This window comes from Melospiza georgiana, chromosome 17, assembly GCF_028018845.1.
Source record: "Melospiza georgiana isolate bMelGeo1 chromosome 17, bMelGeo1.pri, whole genome shotgun sequence".
Taxonomy (NCBI): domain Eukaryota; kingdom Metazoa; phylum Chordata; class Aves; order Passeriformes; family Passerellidae; genus Melospiza; species Melospiza georgiana.
The window spans coordinates 8,046,776-8,064,082 of record NC_080446.1 but is presented as its reverse complement, the minus strand read 5'-3'; the positions used below and the strand labels follow the sequence as shown (position 1 = coordinate 8,064,082).

The window sequence follows — 17,307 nt, the reverse complement described above, 5'->3', positions numbered from 1 at the left end:
GAGGCTGTGGTGTGGTCCTTGGGGCACCTGCTCTGTCTGCAAATGTGCAGTCCTGACACAGGGTGTACAGGGCAAGGGCAGGGAAATAAACTGATGGGCTTGTGTCCCTGTGGGTGAGGGTTGAATCTCCTAACCCTCAGCAGGAGCAAGTGGTTCTTGGGGTGAAAGATGTTTGTGCAAAGCCAGCAGGGTCTGCCTGTGCTGCAGGGGCAGGAGTGGTGCTGCTGTGGGCACTGGGCTCTCAGCTGATTGCTGCCAGGCTGTGCCCTCCCTTGTTCCCAGGGGCAGGTGTCACAGACATCTTTTATGAAAAATCCTTTCCTTAGGATTTTTCCTCCTGGGAATCTGAGAGGCCTCAGGAACAAAATGTAACCATTGATTATCTGCTGCTGTGGAATGCAACAGGTGGATCTGTGATTGGCCCATGTTGGTTGTTTCTAATCATTCGCCAGTCACAGCCCAGCTTGCTTGGGCAGAGAGTCCAAGCCACAAGCCTTTGTTATCATTCTTTATTATGCTTTTCTTAGCTAGTCTTCTGATGGAATCCTTTTTTCTATTCTTTAGTATAGTTTTAATGTAATATATATCATAAAATAATAAATCAGCCTTCTGAAACATAGAGTCAGATCCTCGTCTTTTCCCTCAGTCTGAGACCCCTGTGAACTGAACACCATCACAAGCAGGTACTGCTTGCTATGATCCTCAGACTTTGGCACCTCCAGCATCCCTAGGAGGCTTCTCTCCTGCAGCTGGGAGAAGGATGTTGGAGACCCTGGTGTCATCTCCCTCCTCTGGTCCCTGTTTTTGCCTTCTGATCAGAAGCTTCCCGAGGGAGCGTGCCAGGCTGCCCGGGGGAATGTGCAGGGCTGGTGTGGGAGTGATGTGCCTTGGCTCATACCTGCCTGAAGGAGCTGTGTTATGGCAGGGAGAGGAGGAGGAAATGCAGCAATAGTATTTCTTGAACAGTTGTTTGCCAGGCAGAGAGCCAGTGTTGCCGTGGTGTAAAATCTGGACGTGCCTGGCAGGGATGCACCATAACTCCACTGGAGACAGCAAAGCATAAATAAGTTGACTCAAACTAGCTTGTTGCTGAAGACTGATGAGGGGGATTCTCCTGTTATCAGCAGAGCTGCAGCTCTGAGAAGGCTGCCAGGGAGAATGAAAAGCAACCATGGTAACTGCTCGTTTCCCTCAGTGAACACCCTTTCCAGGAGATCAGAGTGAACTGGGCAGGGGGAGCCTGTGCATCCCAGCTGCTCGCAGCAGCACTGTGCTGTGCTGCCTCATCTCCTGCCTGAGTCTGGGCAGGGCTGGTGCAGGAAATCCCTGCCTTGCCTGCAGCCTTGGATGAGGAGGAAGGCACCAGGGACTGAAGCTCCTTATCCTCCTCTGGAGAGTTTCAGCTCCATATCTGCCTCCTGTGACACAGGAACAGAGGAACAGAGGCTGCTTTTGTCTGACTGCTGCCAGTGCTTGACCTCTGGGCAGGGATGAACCAAATCTGGTGCTGGAGATGGAACATGTTAACCTGTCCTCAGAGTGCTTTGGTCACACCACCTCCTCTCTCAAGATGTCTCTAGGCAGGGGTAGGCTTCCCTTCCTTTCTCCCTTCTGTTGTCTCTCTGCATCTCAGCCCCTTTGCTCCTGCCCCCACCCTCATGTCCTGGGTCCTGCTTTTGTTAAATTGAACATGATGTCAAATTAAAGCCATCACAGGGACAGTTGGAGTGAAGTACCCAGTTTAATGAGGCAGCCTTGAAAATCAATAACTTAATTGCAGACATTTGATGGACTTTTATCCAATTTATAGTCCTCCTGCCCTGCTACGTGTAGAGCATGAGGACCTGGTGCTATGTCTGGGTGAGTGAAAGCCTCTCCTCTCCTCAGGCTGCTGTCCCTGGGCAGGTCTGCCTGCTGCAGTGTGGGTCAGGCCCCAGCTGGGTGGTCCCTCTGTGCTGGAGGTGACCTTGTCACTCCCTCTGTGCTGACAGGAAGGGCACGTGCCAGTATGACATCCCCGCATGGTCCAGTAGAAAGCTACTGGGGGAAAGCTCCCATCTGATCAGAGCAGTGATCTCCTGGAGAGCAGGTCCTGCTCCAGGATCCTGTCCCTGCTGCCACTCTGCAGCACACCAGAGACATTTGTGTCTGGAGTCCTGGCTCTCAGGTGTTGGTGGGGAGGTGATGCTGCATTTGCACCCAGCTGTTCTCCTTCCCCTCATCATGTGCAAGCAATCAGTGTTGGGCCCTGCTCTGAGCACTGTGCTGCTCTTCTAAATTCCTGCCTGAGTTTCTGTTTCCCTCCTTGTCCCTGCTGCAGGCACCTCTGTGATGCAGGTGATGGCCTCTGATGCCGACGACCCCACCTACGGGAGCAGTGCCAGGGTGGTCTACAGCGTGCTGGAGGGGGAGCAGCACTTCACTGTGGACAGCAAAACAGGTGAGCAGCACCCAGCTGGGCTGGGCCACGACATCCCACGTGGCTGTGAGCCACATCTGTGCCTCCCTGCTGGCCACTGGTGCTGGATGCTGCTGGCAGGGCTGTTGCAGAGGAAGCTGCTGCCCAGCTCCTTGCCCTGCCTGCAGCAGGATCTGCAGCTGCATGCCCAGAGTGCCTGGTCTGCACCTGCACTGGCCAGAGCTCCTCTCTGCCTGGAGCAGGAATGCCCCCACAGGCACATAAAACTTCAGTGGAGAAGGTTTAAATACTACCAAAGGGGCCTTACCAAAGGCTGCATCATTATCACCAGGGCTTTGATTAAAGGTAACACTTTAAATTAAGGATAGGTTTATAAATGTTCTATTAATATTTAATGAAAGAACAGTAGAAGCTGCTCCATTCCTTAATAACTTATAATAGAGCCTGTTGTAAAATGCCTCTGTAATAAATCCCTGGCAGATGATGCTCTGACATACTGGTTAGAGTAGACCATAACCAGGAGATGTTGGGGTATATATTCTCCTTGCCTCCCAGGAGTTTGACTCTCATTACCCTTAATGAGAGCCTCACAAGCTTGCTAAGAAGGGAAGACACTCAAATGCTAATAAGGGATATTTAAGGCACAAAGCATGCAGTAAAGTGCCCTGTAGTTTAAGGAAAATTTGTCAAAGGACAAGCAGGATGAGGAGCTGCAGCTTGTGCTGGAAAACTGGACAGCAAAGTCCTCCCCACCCTATTGCTGAACCACAGTGGCATGAACTGGGCTGGAGTCCCAAGTCTCTGTCGGGCTGATCTGTGTCTGTGCTGATATTTTCTAAGGCTGGGATTTGTTTGGAGATGCTGGTGTAAGTGTGAAGAAGGTCTGTGTGCCTGAGCCTCTGCACCTGCAAGAAACCCTCCAGCTCCTGACAGTGCTCTGTGCACATGGGGAAGCTGGGCCCAGCCCTGGCTCTGCCACCAGCCTGGCTGCTGCTGAAGGAATGCTCAGATTTGGGGGTTTGGGAGTTCCTGCACACTCCTGACACTGTGGCCTGTGCTGGGAAATGCCTCTGTCTGGACTGAGGTTGGTGCAGGGGGGAGAGGGCACAAGCAGCAGGCTGGGGCTGTACCCACGCCTTGCTCAGGAGCTGTTGCACCTGGGCTCTCTTCTCTGCCAGATTTGCTTTGTTTTATATTGTGTGTGTAGGAACAATAGGCTAACCACTGAAAATTCAGGTGCACGTGAGATCCTGCTAATGTGAGACAGCTTTGTGTGAGTGAAGTCTGGCTGCTGGAATGGAGAGGGACCACTGGGAGCCAATGCACAAGCCAGGACGTGCAGAGGCTCAGCTTCCTGCCACATTAATGCTCTGTATTAAGGCATAAACTAAAATGTGCCCTGTGGGACTGTGGTGAGAATTAATGTCACTCTGGGAATCCAGGCTTCTTGATTCCTTGACTTTTTGTATCTTAATTCTCAAGCTGGCTGTTTCATACACTGGGGGGTTGATTTACTGTTTTACTTGCTTGTGTTTCACAAAGACAAAATTGCTGACAGTCTGCAGAAGACTCCAGCCCCTCTTGAGCATGTCTGCTTGCAGGATATCTGGCTGCTAACACAGGTGTTGGGGCTGACTCTGGGGTCTCTGAGCTGCAAATGGCCTGTGGCAGCTGCCTCCCCAGCACTGCAGGGCTGCAGCTCTGCCCATCAGCCCCTCAAGTTGTGGCTGCAGTGCTGTGGGGGCACAAAGTGTCATCATATCCATCCAAACACACACCCACCTGCTCCCACCCTCATTCTGTTAGAACAAGACTTTATGCTGCACAGGGGAATCCAAGTCTGATTGCCCGAGGTGGCCCAGCTTCTGCCCCGAGCATAAGATTTAATTATCCATAGCAGCAGCGCAGCTCTCAGAGCCACCATTGTTATTAATGGCCATAAAAAGAACCATAAAAACTTGGCATGTTACATTTCTTATAATATATGATAATGAAGAACAATTTGATTTCCATTTTTGGTTTTGACCTCCTTCTCTGCTGTTTCTTGCAGGTGCATGCATGCATGTGCTGCCTTGCACAGCACCTCAGCCCTGACTCCTTCCAGCACAGGTTCTCTCTTCCCCCCTTGCCTTGTGCTCTTTTCACACCCTCCCTCATAGCACAGGTACAGAAGTGGTTTCCATGCCTGTGTACATGAACATGGACCATGTGTAGCTGACTTTGTCTCCTGTTCGTGGATGTTTGCAGCTGTAGTGTTCAGCTGGGATTTTGTATTCAATGGACCTTTCAGAGGCAAACCCAAACTGTCTGGCTGCTGTGCTGTGCCAAGTCCTGCCACTCAGTAAACCCTGAGTGCCTGTAGCACCTCGGTTCTCTTTGGAGGGAGACAAGCATCTAAATGGCTCCACTGGAATAGTGGGAGCAGCAGGATGGCATTTATGCTGCAGGAAGATTCCAGAATTGAATAGTGGTGAAGAGAAAGCACAGCTGATGCACACGAGCTTTTCTTTCTTTCATATACAGCAGCCACTCTCATGCTTTGAGATTAGTTTCAGAGACTGAAACTTGTGTTGTGTACACCAAATCAGGTTCAAGAACTTCACCTGTGTGTGCTGGAGGTCAAGGCTGGCTTTCTTTTTGTGTGAGTGGGGAGCTTTATATGCATAAGCTTTTGAGGCAAGGTTTTCTTTCCAGCTGTAAGAATATCCCCATGGCTTGTTGCAAGAGCCTGCAGGCATTAAGCTTTGTGAGCTTTGTGCTGCCTTCCTCTCTCAGACAGGGTGCAGGCAATCTTTGCTCCTTGCAGCAGGTGAGCAGCAGTGCCCGTGCTGTGGCTGCCCTGATCTGCTCAGGAGGCTGTGCTCTCACAGCAACCAGCACACAGCTCTGCCCTGCTGCTTCCAGGGGGAAACAGCCTCTTCTGCTGCCGTGCTGGGTGTTGGCTCTGGGTGAGAGCACTGATCTGGCAGCAGAATCCCCCTCGCTGCTGCTGGGCCACAAGCCCAGCTCTCCCGAAGTTACACAGGGTGGGAGGTTTAGTGGCAGCTCCAGAAATCCCATCCTCACCAAGATCTTTCAAGCTTATTCTTTTCCAATATGGAGACGTGCACCTGAGTGTGGGCACTCTGAGTGCGTTTACATGAGAGGAGAAATTTGTGCATTTAAATCCATGGGCTGCTGCTTGATATCACCCTGCATTCTCTGTACCACTGCAGATTATGCACCTTTATAGGGGCAAATCTCTCTTTTGGCCGGCAGCTCGTGTCTGTTCCCCTGTCCTTTGCAGTGCCCTTTCTCATCCCTGGCAGTGTGGCTGGAGACTCACTGCTGCCTGTGATCCCTTCCTTGGGAAGGACCCTGAAGCTGCTCAACACCCCACAGCCTGCTGTCCCTGTTTCCAGCAGCCTTGTTCATCCTTTTGTAGGGATATTGAGTGTTATAGAGCAACCACAGCATGGAACACCATAGGTTTCATTATGTTTGCCTCCTTAAAAGCCAGCTTGTCAGTTTGGGGCTGTGCATGGGAGCCTGGCTCTTTACCATAAGGAAGAGGTTGTTCTTCAAATCTGTCTCTGCTGAATGCAGGGAAAAGGCAGAACCCAGAAGGTATTTGAAATGCAGTCTGGCATTTGTGATGACTTAAACCAGCTCCTGAGTTCTAGAGCCTGTGTCCTGATTTAAAGACTGAGCCATAAGGGCTTGGAGCTTTTTATGCCAGGGAGAATGGAGATCCTGGTCTGCTGGGATGAAGCTGATGGTTATTTGTGTGCAGTTCTCAGTTATTCCAGCCCTACCTGCCAGCCTTGCTGTGTTTGGAGACAGACCTGCCTGGTCCTGGGGCAGCGAGGCTGGGCTGGGAGAGGAGCTGGGGCTGGGAGCCTGCTGCACACTGAGCTGTTAGTGTGTGTGATGGGGTGGTGGGAGGCAGACACATTTCTCTGCTGCTCTTGCCGGTTTGTTAAAAACACTCCTTGGTGCCTGGAAACACAGATGTGTGTCTCTGTGTGCCCAGAGGTTATGCAGGTCTGTGCCCCATCCCTGTCCCTTATCCACCAGAGCTGTGCACAGGCCCAAGGGACGCTGAGTGTAAGGCACAAGAGGCTGCAGAGAAGCCACATCTATTTAAGGGGATTCCTCTTGTCAGTGAGATTGAACATTAACAGCCCTTTTCTGAGACTGTGAAGGAACTTCAGCTGATTTGGGACCAAATTGTATGTTTGGTCATCTTGAGGAAATTAGAGTGTATCTACTAATGTGCTGAGGGAATTAATGTTAAGTGATGAGGGACTTAGCTGCTAAAAGAAGGGACAAAGGAAGGGTGAGTGTGCTGTCTCTGCACTGGCATGGGCAAGGCTGATTGCAGCCTGGAACAAGCCCTTGTTAGGTGCTTCCTGAACCTCCTGACCCTTTGTGCCTTGTATTTCACTCAGAGCACCTTTAGCTTCTTCCTCTCAAATTGTGCTGAGCTGAAGGACAGGATGGGGGCTGGAGGGAGACTGAAGTGCTGGTTCTTGGAGCCAAGACCTCTTCTGCAGGGGCTGACCTCCTCCAGGATGTGTGCTTCCAGCAGGACTGGTGTCTTGGCAGATATATTGGTATTTCTGTGTCCCTGCAGGCAGGTGAGGGCACAGGTGAGGAATTGCAGTCAGTTTGGCAGGTGCCTTGCCATTCCTGGCCTGAGGCAGAGATGGGTTTGATCTGACTGACCAGGCTGCTGGCAGAAATTAATCTGCTTTATCCAGCTAAATAGGAGAGAGAGATAGAGGAGACAGACCCAGATTCTTCTCAGGCATGGATAGAGGGGACAGACCCAGATTCTTCTCAGGCATGCACACTAAAGAGACCCAAATGGCAGGAAGACAAGAATTGTCACCATGATGGTGGCACTTCCATCCCTGGAGATACTAAAAGCTTGACTTTTTATGGCCCAAGGTAATCTCATCTGCCTTTGAGGACTTCCTGCTTTGAGCTGTGATGGATCAGGAGCCTCCTCAGGACAGGTCCCTGTTGGTTACTCCACGACTTTCGGGCTTATTTCTCCTTCTGCCCTCAGCTGGAAGGTGCCTTGTCCAGGCAGCCTCTGAGGATGTGGACATCTGACCTAGAGGCACCTGAGAGCAGAGCAAAGCCCATCATGATGGGATTCCTGGAAGGCAGTTACCTGCTGAGTGCTTTGTCCTGCTTTGTTTTTGTCACCCAAAGAGAGTCTGCTGTTGGAGCAGATTCTGTGGTATTTATGTGATGCTCTAAGTGTCCCCTTGCCTGGTAATTATACTGATTAATCTGGATCATGCTGGAAAGCCACATGTGCCTTGCACCAGAGGGTATGCCACCACGTGTCCGCATTATTCAGCTGTAACAGATAGTGACAAGAATGGGGCAGACAAGTCTGAGCTCGAGGTTGTTCTTGCTTTGTTAGCAGTGTCTGGGAAAGACAAAGTTTGTCAGTTTTTCCAGCTGGAAAGAAGGTGAATCTTGGGAGATGATAGCAATGGCTTTTCTGTGCTCTCTGTACAGCCTTGAGGAAGGAAAGTCTGTGTCTCCATCCCTTGCAGCTCCTTTGCAGAGTCCCTGGGGGCCAGGTTTTGGGAGCTATCTTGGCTCTGGAGGATGGGACCATGTGGGTTTGCTGCTGGTAAGTGTTTGAGGCAGTGCCCTTAGTGCCACATGGGTGTGGAGCACGTGTGGAGACCCTGATCTGCCACAGCCATCAGCAAATGGTGAGAGGTGCCTCAGCCTAGGAGACAAAGCCAGCCTGACTCGGGCTGGTGGCCTGGTGTGGCCCCTGCCATTTGGGAATAGCATCCCAGGGACAGTCCTGATGGGCTCCTGGAGGTCTGGCAGTCTGTCTGCAGCAGATCCCCCCCTTTCCAGGATGGACTGGGCACACCACACCATGAGAGGGAGTTTCTGATCAGTCTCCACCCCTACCACAGGCAGAGATTTTGTCTGCCTTGTGCTGCTGGAGGAACAGGAGCTGGCTGGGGACATTGGCCCCACTCTGCATGTGCCAAACAGCCTGGACTTGCTCCCTGTTGGGACGAGTGACCTTGGAGGTGTTCTGGGAAGTGCCTGAGCACTTTCCTCCCATCCTGCATGGCATATTATGAGCTATATCATTACGAGCAGCTCAGTTAAGTCATTACAGCCTTGGTGAATGCATGAGCTTTTTTCCTCTCATCCCAATTCATCACTATTGTGCTGACATGAATCATTTTCATTATAAAATGCTTCAGACCCCGTTAATTAACAGAATTGCTTAAATTTCAATGAGACAGTGCTTGCCCAGAAATAAGGGGTTTGTATTCACGGTGGGGTGGCAGGAAGGGCCTGTCAGCACGAGCAGCTGGGCTGGCCCCTGAGCCCTGGGGCTTTGTGCAGGGCTGGCCCAAGTGGGAGGGTGCCATCCGTGCTGGGATGGGTCCTTCCCTCATTTCCTGCATCCCCTCTGCCTCACTGTGTGAGGGTCTGAACAGCTCCCTCTGAGCAGAGCAGGTGAATGAGGGGGTCAGAGCACACCCTGGGCCCCCTCACAGGATAATCACCTGCTCCCTTATCTGTGGGGCTGAAGGCAGGAGGGTCCAGGTAATTACAGAACCTGAAGTGACAGAGGGACAAAGGAGGCTGGGTGATAATTGTGCCTATCCTGGCTTCACTCACTCATAAACCACTGGTCTGCTTGTGGTTGGCGCGACCTTGGAGTAAAACAAAACCTACAAAAATTAGACCACACCTCTAGACTGAGAGCAACCCCTCAAGGTGCTGATAGCACCCAGACCCAATACAATCGATTAATGGACCAAGCTACCCCAGGGATAACAGCACAGTCTCCTCTGAGAGCCCGTATCAGTGGGGAGGTTTACAACCTCTGTGTTGGATCAGGACATCCTGGTGGTGCAGCCACTACCAAGGGTTTGTTTCTGCAGTGATTAACAGTCCTACCTGATCTGAGTTCAGACCTGCTCCCTTATCTATGGGGCTGAAGGCAGGAGAGTCCAGGTAATTACAGAACCTGAAGTGACAGAGGGACATGGCAGGCTGGGTGATAATTGTGCCCATCCATGAGAGCTGGAGAATGGCAACGATCTGAAATGGTGGTTATGTCTTTATAATAAATCCTAACAATGCTAATCATTGGGATAATTGCTAGTTTCACAAAGGAAGGAGTGATAAATGTCTCCTGAACAGTTTTGCCTGCACCTGTAATGTCATGCAAAGGGCGAGGGGGAGGAATTTCATCCTCCCAGCTCAGTGGCATTTCTGGCTGCCCTTGGGCCACAGCACCAGTGGCTCCATGGTGTGAGCCCTGGTCTGGAGGTGCCCAAGGCCACAGCAGACACATGGATGGGGACACTGGAAACCTGCTGGCTGTGGATTAAAGATACCTGGTAGCCTTGGGGTCTATCCCTGTACCATACCTTGGCTCCTTGCAGCCTGCTGGAACTCAGCTCCCCCTCTGCTTGGACCTTTGATGCTCCAGCACTGCTCGATGTGCTGCACATCAGCAAATGGATTGCAAGGTGCTCAGACCACCGGATGGTTCTCTGCTGTTTGTTCAGCAAGAGGGGAGCTGCCTGTTCCCCCTGGGTCAGAGCCCTCACTGGGGACCCTTTCCAGCAGCCTCCTCCAGTCTGTCCCTAGCACCAGGCAGGATTAGTGGTGAAACAAAGCAGAGATGAATTTGCAGTTCACAGTAGGAGGAGGTAAAGCTGATAGTTAAACAGAAAACGCTGGAAGAGAGAGGATTTACAAAAACATAAACCAATGTCTAAATCTGTGGGAATGTTAAAGAACTGAGCTGGAAGGGATTTTAAGATGATTCCTGTCTATTATGGGCTGCTGCTGGTACAGTGGGACTGGAATGTGGTGCTGATGACCTTGTATCCATGTAGCACTCCTTCCTTCCTGACTCTGCTGCCACTTCAGACCAGAGTCTTTTCTTTCTTTCTTTCATCCTCAATTTTTTTTCCCTACTTTGTTTCCATTTAAATGAAACAGTCGTGGGTGACAGATAATTTCTGCCATGCACAGAGTTTTCAGGCTTTTACTGCTCTTTGTTTCTTGCTTTACATTCCTTTATATTTTAGTCCTGGCCATTTCCCCAATCCCAGATGAATACTGGAGACCTATAAACACAGGTTTTAAGAGAGTTACTTTTGTAAGAAGTACTACCACACCATTCATTTTGTTAAGCTCCAGTGCATTCTCTGACACAGAGCATGTGTTTTGTTGCCTCTGGTCTCCTTAACTTAGAAGGACACTTGTAAATAAGGGGTTTTGTGCAGACAGACTTTTAGAAATGTGCTGCCCACACCTCCATTCTCCAAATCACACAATTCCCCCCGAGATGTGCCCAGGCCATGGCACGTTGTAGATGGAGCCTGGGCAGGGGCACCCCTGTTCTGTGAGGGGTGCTGCAGCAAGCCTGGCTCCTGCTCAGCAGATCAGGACAAGTGGGCTGTTGCAGATGTGTGCCAGAGGGGTTTTGTGACTCAGCCTGGGTTTTTACAGAGCAGACCTCGAGGCTGGCCCCAGCACAGCCCCCGCATTTGGATGGGGGTGAGGATGAGTCCTCTCTTCCTGTGACTCCTGCCCCCTCTGACCTCCACAGATCTTCCACCCAGCTCCCAGTCACCCTGGAGGAAAGCACAGACCTCCTCTGTGCCAGGGTTTAACCCAGTGGGAGCTGCAATAGCCCACAGGAAAAGCAGCACTTGGGACTCTTTCACGCTTCATGAGGAGACTTGCTGGGAGCAGGTTGGGCCTGTGGCCACCCCTGGGCTTCAGGAGGATTTTTGGGATGTTTCTGGCTGGCTGACAACCTCCTGGGCTTGTTCTTCTCCCCCTCGGTGCCCTTCTCTCCCCTTAGTTGGCTTTTGCTGACATGACCTCTTGCAGAGGGGTTCAGCAGGCACTGGCTGTGGCCAGCAGTGTGTTCCTGCAGCAGAGCTGGCCAGCAGCACCAGGGCTGGGGCTGGGGACAGTGTGAAGGGGGGTGACAGTGCCTTCTTCTGTGCACTGGTGAGATGCAGGTGCTGTGCCTGACACCAGATGTGATTCTGTGGGATACCAGAGTGAGCCCAGGGAAGGCCCTTAAGGTTGGTGCAATATTGGAGCATCTGCCCCATGTGAAGAGGGAGATCCAGCTGATCCAGGTCTGGATCTTGTCCAAAGTAATCTCCAGCAAGCCCTTCCAGCCCCAGGCTGCGTGTGGCTCTGTGACTGCCCTGTGACAGCTCTGTGCTCATGTGCTGCTGTTTGCAGGTGTGATCCGCACGGCCGTGGCAGACCTGGACCGCGAGACGCAGGACCGCTATGAGGTGGTGATCCGTGCCACAGACATGGCAGGGCAGCTGGGGGGGCTCTCAGGATCCACCACCGTCACCATCGTGGTCACTGATGTCAACGACAACCCGCCACGCTTCCCTCAGAGTGAGTGCTGCTGCCCTGGGGGGCGCTGGGGCATGTCCTGCTTCCTCTGGGTGCTGGAGTGGAACCTGAGGCTGAGCCAGCCTGGCCACCGCAGGGTGACAATAACCAGGAACCATGGCACACACAGCTCCTGGGTCTGGAGGTGTCCCTGCCTGGGTGCCAGATCTCTGCCCCAGTGCAGGGCCTGGAAGCAAGCATGGCTTGCATGGCAGGAGAGCAGGCCCAGCCCTTTCCTGAGCCCTTCCAAGCAGCTGGAAGCCAGCAAGGTCCACCATGCTGCTGTCCCCTGGGAGCTTGGCTGCTGGCCTGGCCCCTCCTGGCTGCTGTGCGAGACCTTGTCACACCCCTGCCCAGTGCAAGGACAGTGACACTGCTCAGGGACAGCAGCCTTGTCACAGCACAGCTCTGTATTCCAACCTGCTGCCAGTGGCCTGTGGCTGGTGCTGGTGTCTGATCTGGGACCCTGCCCAGGCAAGGTGCAGGGTGATGCTGCTGTGAGGGGTGGGCTGTGAGGGCTCTGCAGTGCTCTCTAGCAGCTTAAGGCTGGCAGGCCAGGGAAGGGGCTGCAGCTGGGGGAGGCTCAGCTCTTGGACTGCATCTCCCAGAAATCAGAAATTGCAAAAGAATCTTTGCAAGGAATCAGAGAGCACTGATTGCAGGGCAGTGTCCACGCAGAGAAATCAGCCCTTACTTCACACAGCACCTGCAATGTCAGTGCTCCCCAGTTATCTTCCTTCAGCCCTTGTTTTTGGCTGTATTTACTTGTCCCGTTGGGGCATTCTGGACTGTGGGCACGGTGGGGTTTGAGCAGCCCTCCCAGCCCAAAGGTGCCCCAGGGAAGTGTGTGGAGGGTGGGGGGCAGTTCAGAGGCAGGAGCAGTGACCTTGGTGCCCATTTCTCCTGCAGAGATGTACCAGTTCAGCATTGTGGAGACGGCCCCCGTGGGCACTGCCATCGGGAGGGTGAAGGCAGAGGACTCTGACGTTGGGGAGAACACGGACATGACATACCAAGTGAAGGATGAGGAAGGGGTGGAGATGTTCAAAGTCACCACGGACAGCAATACCCAAGAGGCTGTCATCACAGTGCAGAAGGTGAGAGTGGTGATTGACTAGGGAGGGCACAGCTCCCTAGGAGGACCCTTTCCTTTGGGGACTGCTGCTGTTGAATCAGAGTTGAAGAAAATGCTCTGAGTGCTGCTCCAGCAGTAGCAGCTGCATTTTTGTGCCTGCTGATGCAGGAAGAGACCTGTCTCTGCTCTGCCTGCATGGCAAAACACTGGGCTGTGTCTGGGAGGAAATACAGAAAAGGAACAGCACAGAGTGCTTGCTGGAGCCCCCCAGGGTGGCTTGGGGGTGGCAGTGAAGCAGTGAGCTGTGCAGAGGAGGCACCATGCATAGGACTATGGGGAGGAATGCTTACAGCTGTTATTGATAGCACCTGTTAGAGGAGAAAAATGCCTACCTAATTCCTGTACCTGACCAGCAGCACTTTAACTGTATCTGCTTTTGGTGGCAAAAACAATCAAGCAAATACTTGGTGCAGGCAGGAAAGAATGATTGTTCTTCAAGGCCACTGTATGCAGCTTGCCTCCCCTGTAGAAATAAGAGCAGGGTGATTAATGATGAAAACTCGCTCATGTGCAGCACACACTGTGCTGTCTTCCTAGTGAATCCTGGCTGCTCACAGCTTGGGCACCCTGTTGGGGGCCCTGAGGGGAGTGGGATGGAGGCTTCTGCTTCCTCCTGCCCCCTTTGTGTGGGTGCTGCTGGCAGAAGGGCAAAGCAGAAGCGCCCAGCCTTGGGAGCAGGTGGCTCTAGTGGCTCTAGGGCTGCCCCAATGTCTCCGGTGAAGGAAGGAGCAGCAGAGGGCTCCTTGGGCTGGCTGTGGCTTACCCTGTTCCCTTCCCTCTTCCCCAGCCTCTTGACTACGAGTCAAAGAAAGTGCACACTGTGGTGGTGGAGGCCCTCAACAAGTTTGTGGACCCGCGGTTCGTGGACCTGGGCACCTTTCGGGACCAGACCATCGTGAGGGTCTCAGTGCTGGACGTGGACGAGCCCCCCGAGTTCCGGCCCCCCTCCAACCTGCTGGAGGTGCAGGAGGATGCCCACGTGGGCTCTGTCGTGGGGGTGGTCACTGCCCTGGACCCGGACACAGCGAATCACCCTGTCCGGTAAAGCACCATCCCACCCTCACATCAGCCAGTCCAGCACAGGGCATGGGGACACCTGCAGGGGACACCTGGCCTGGGAGGGCTCATGGCTGGGGCAGAGAGGGTGGGAGAGTGCAGGTGAAAGAGGCAAGGGCTGTATGGGTGGCCAGTGTGTGTGTCATGGGACAGGCAGCTGGCAGGTGAGTGGCAGCCCATGCACAACGGTGTCTCAGGTGGCAGATACGTCACTGACAGGTGACAGCTTTGTGAGCTCAAGGGAGTGCCAGGGAAGGTGGCTGGGTGATGCTTGTGTGTCCTTGCTGCTGACAGCAAGGTATCTGCAGTGGCACCTGACAGCAGGAGTGGCAGGAGGACGGTGGTGAAGGGTGAGAAATGAGGTGAGGCTTGGGAGGTGCAGCCCAGCTCTGTGTGCGTGCATGTGTGCATAGGATCAAAGATCAGAGGAGTTTATATTTGGGCAGGGGACATAATCCAGGCAGCAGCTTATCTGCACAGGACATTTCCCATTTCCATTTAATTTGTGGCTAAAGAGATTGTTACCTTGTTAAATTGTTATTACCTAAGGCACAAAGCAGCCTTCTGGCCCTGCCAACTGGCCTGAGTCACGAGCAGTTGGGTTGGAAATCTGGTGTTCAGAAAACATCCTCAACGTGTGGAAAATTTCCTTGAAATGTGTGTTCTGGTGCCAGGTGCCGGCGGGGCCGCTCACTTCCAGGGAGCAGCACTGGCTGTGACTGAGAGCTCTGCAGGGAGCCAGCCCTGCAGGGAGGGACAGGGATGGGGATGTGGGCTGGAGGGGGACAGGCCACCGAGGGCTCAGCTACAGCACCTGGCTGCATTCAGTGATGTTCCCCAGTGCCTGTCTGGGGCACTGAGCTCGGTGCTGTGCAGCCGTGGGTTTCTGTTTCCTGGTGGGGTGAGGAGGATCTCCTGATCCTCATGCAAACAAAGACTATGATGATTAGAAAGCTCAGAAATGCATTTACACATGGAAAGCTGCCATCTACAGATGCCTGGCAGCTAGCAGAGAGTACTGTGTCACAAGGCTGGATGCTCAAAGTTGACTTTGGGGGGAATGTGACTGAAATCAGCCTTGGTGTGCCAGGAACTGTGTATGTGAGTGCTGCACCACTTGCACTCATGGCTGCTGAGTGCTGAATGTGTTCTCAACACATCTCTGCTCACTTCATCCCATGACTCTCCAGTCCCTCTCCAGTCAGGCTACATGTCTGATTTCTTTTTTTATTGTCCCTGAGCATGTGTCTGTCAGCACACACCCTGCAGGAGAGTGGTGTGCCCACATACCTGTGTGTGTGCACATGTGCATGTGCTTTTTCACTTGACTGTTCCTAGCAGTGCTGCAGAACATAGATTTTACTTTCTGATCTGTAATTGTAGAAAAGGGACCTTGGGGACAGAACTATTCTTTTTCTTGCTTTGTCTTGTTCTTTGTGCTGCTTCCCTGTGGAGCTTGCTGCATTGTTTGCAGACAGACCAAAAGAAAGCAGTGAAGGGAAGCTCTTAATGCTGTACAGAAGGCACTGGAGACTTGGACCAGAGAGAAGCAGATTCAAGTACTGGGCAGGAATGAGATGCTGAGAGCCCAAACTTCACTTTGGGAGTCTCTCCTGCAGTGAGCTCGGTGCTGGCAAGGCAATGCCTCGTGCTCAGACACAAGGACCCAGCCAACAGGACTCCCAGGCATCTGCTGCAGCTTGGGAATTGCCATTTGGGAATTGCCATGTGTTTTCCCTTGTCAGGGCTGATGCATTCAAATGCGTGTCGTGCCTCCAGCTGTCCCCAGGCAGGTAGCTCATCCTGTGTCCCCCCTGCTGCCCTGTGGGACGTGGTCCATCCCTTCAGTCCTGGTGCTGCAGTCCCCGCTGTCGTGAGCAGTGGCAGTGCAGCAGGGTGAGCCTTCACAGACATTTAACACGTACCAAGTGGAGCTGCAGGTTGCTGTTGGTCGTGCTGATGCAGCACCAATGCAAGAGGAAGGTGGAGTTGGATCTCTCCTGCTTCCCTGTCCTCTGGCTAGCCAGGTAATTTAATAAAATACTTTGCTGCGTAGGCAGCTGTTAACAGCTTCAAAGCAGTGCACAGACATTAATGCCAGCACCCTGCAGCACCAGGATGTGACACTAACCCGTCAGCAGGAGAGGCACTAAGTCCCCTCTCGTTTCAAGTGTGCTGCTCAGAAGTTCAGTCACAAGAAGCCAGCACTTGTGCTTCACCTCTGATACATCAGAGAGCACCTGGTCCTGGCGGCACGACCAGCATTTGATCCTCAGTGCCTTGAAGTTGGTATGAGCCCTTTGAAGATGCTGCAGTTCAGTGGATCCCTTTAACTTCTGCTCCTCGTCTGGGAGCAGAGGCAGGGCTGGGCTGCTCTCCGGACTCGGGCCTGTGTGCTGGCTCTGCCTGTGAACAGGGACAGCCACCACTTCTGTCACAGCGAGATGCACTCTCCCCTTGAGGCAGCAAAGAACAAGGATTGCCAGAGACAGCAGAGCAGAAATCAGCTCCGTCAGGGTTTCCAGGTCCTGCTGACACCAGGCTGCCAGTAACAAGGTTTAGGAGGTATTTTTAGCCAAACGGGAAGGGAGGTGCCCTTGGCTTTTTGTTTCCAGCCCCAGGCCAGCAGGAGCAAGGCTGTGCGACTCCTGCTGCACTGCCCAAAGCAACTGCTGGAGGCACATTCCAGCTGATGTTCCCCGGCCTTCCTGGTGATCCACGGGATGCAGCCGCTTGGTTTGAGAACAAATCCCTTCCCACAAGCTGCACTGGGTCTCAGTGACCTGTCACAAAGATGTGAGGGTTGAAGGGGTGTCCCTGAGGCACCTCCTCACTGCCTCACTCCAGCTGCACAGAGCTCACTGTGCTGCCTGCAGAGCCCCTGGCAGCTGCTTGCCTTGGCTGTGGGAGGCCCCTGGAGATCAGCCCATCTCTCAGAGAATGGGCCCGTCTCTCACACCCTCCCAGTGACACCAGTGCCTGAGCAGGGAGCTGTGCTGAGCTCTGCATGGCCAAGCAGCTCTATGAACCCTCTGTGGAGCACAAAACCCTCCGTGGTACCAGTGTGGGAAATGCCCTCCTAAAGGTCCAGTTCTTTTTATTTTATTCCATCCTTGGGTTTTTTCCCTATCAAAGACTGGAACTGTTTCTTTTCAGAAAAAAAAAATTAGTTTCCAGTTGGCTTTTTGGCTTTAGCTGTGTGTTTTCTGGGCACAGTGCAGTTTTTCTCAGCTGAGCCATTGTATGAAGTAATACAGTGATAGACTGT

The 17,307-nt window shown here is 52.9% G+C and overlaps 1 protein-coding gene across 1 annotated transcript in view; it reads left to right on the top strand.

The window, feature by feature from the left end:
- The window catches only part of CDH22 (cadherin 22), a 78,841-nt gene that overhangs the window by 38,725 nt on the left and 22,809 nt on the right, over nt 1-17,307 (top strand). Inside the window, exons 4-7 of the mRNA XM_058036016.1 lie at nt 2,321-2,440; nt 11,684-11,851; nt 12,758-12,945; nt 13,771-14,024. Coding sequence (XP_057891999.1) covers nt 2,321-2,440; nt 11,684-11,851; nt 12,758-12,945; nt 13,771-14,024 — 730 coding nt within the window. The remainder of the gene's footprint in view (nt 1-2,320; nt 2,441-11,683; nt 11,852-12,757; nt 12,946-13,770; nt 14,025-17,307) is intronic.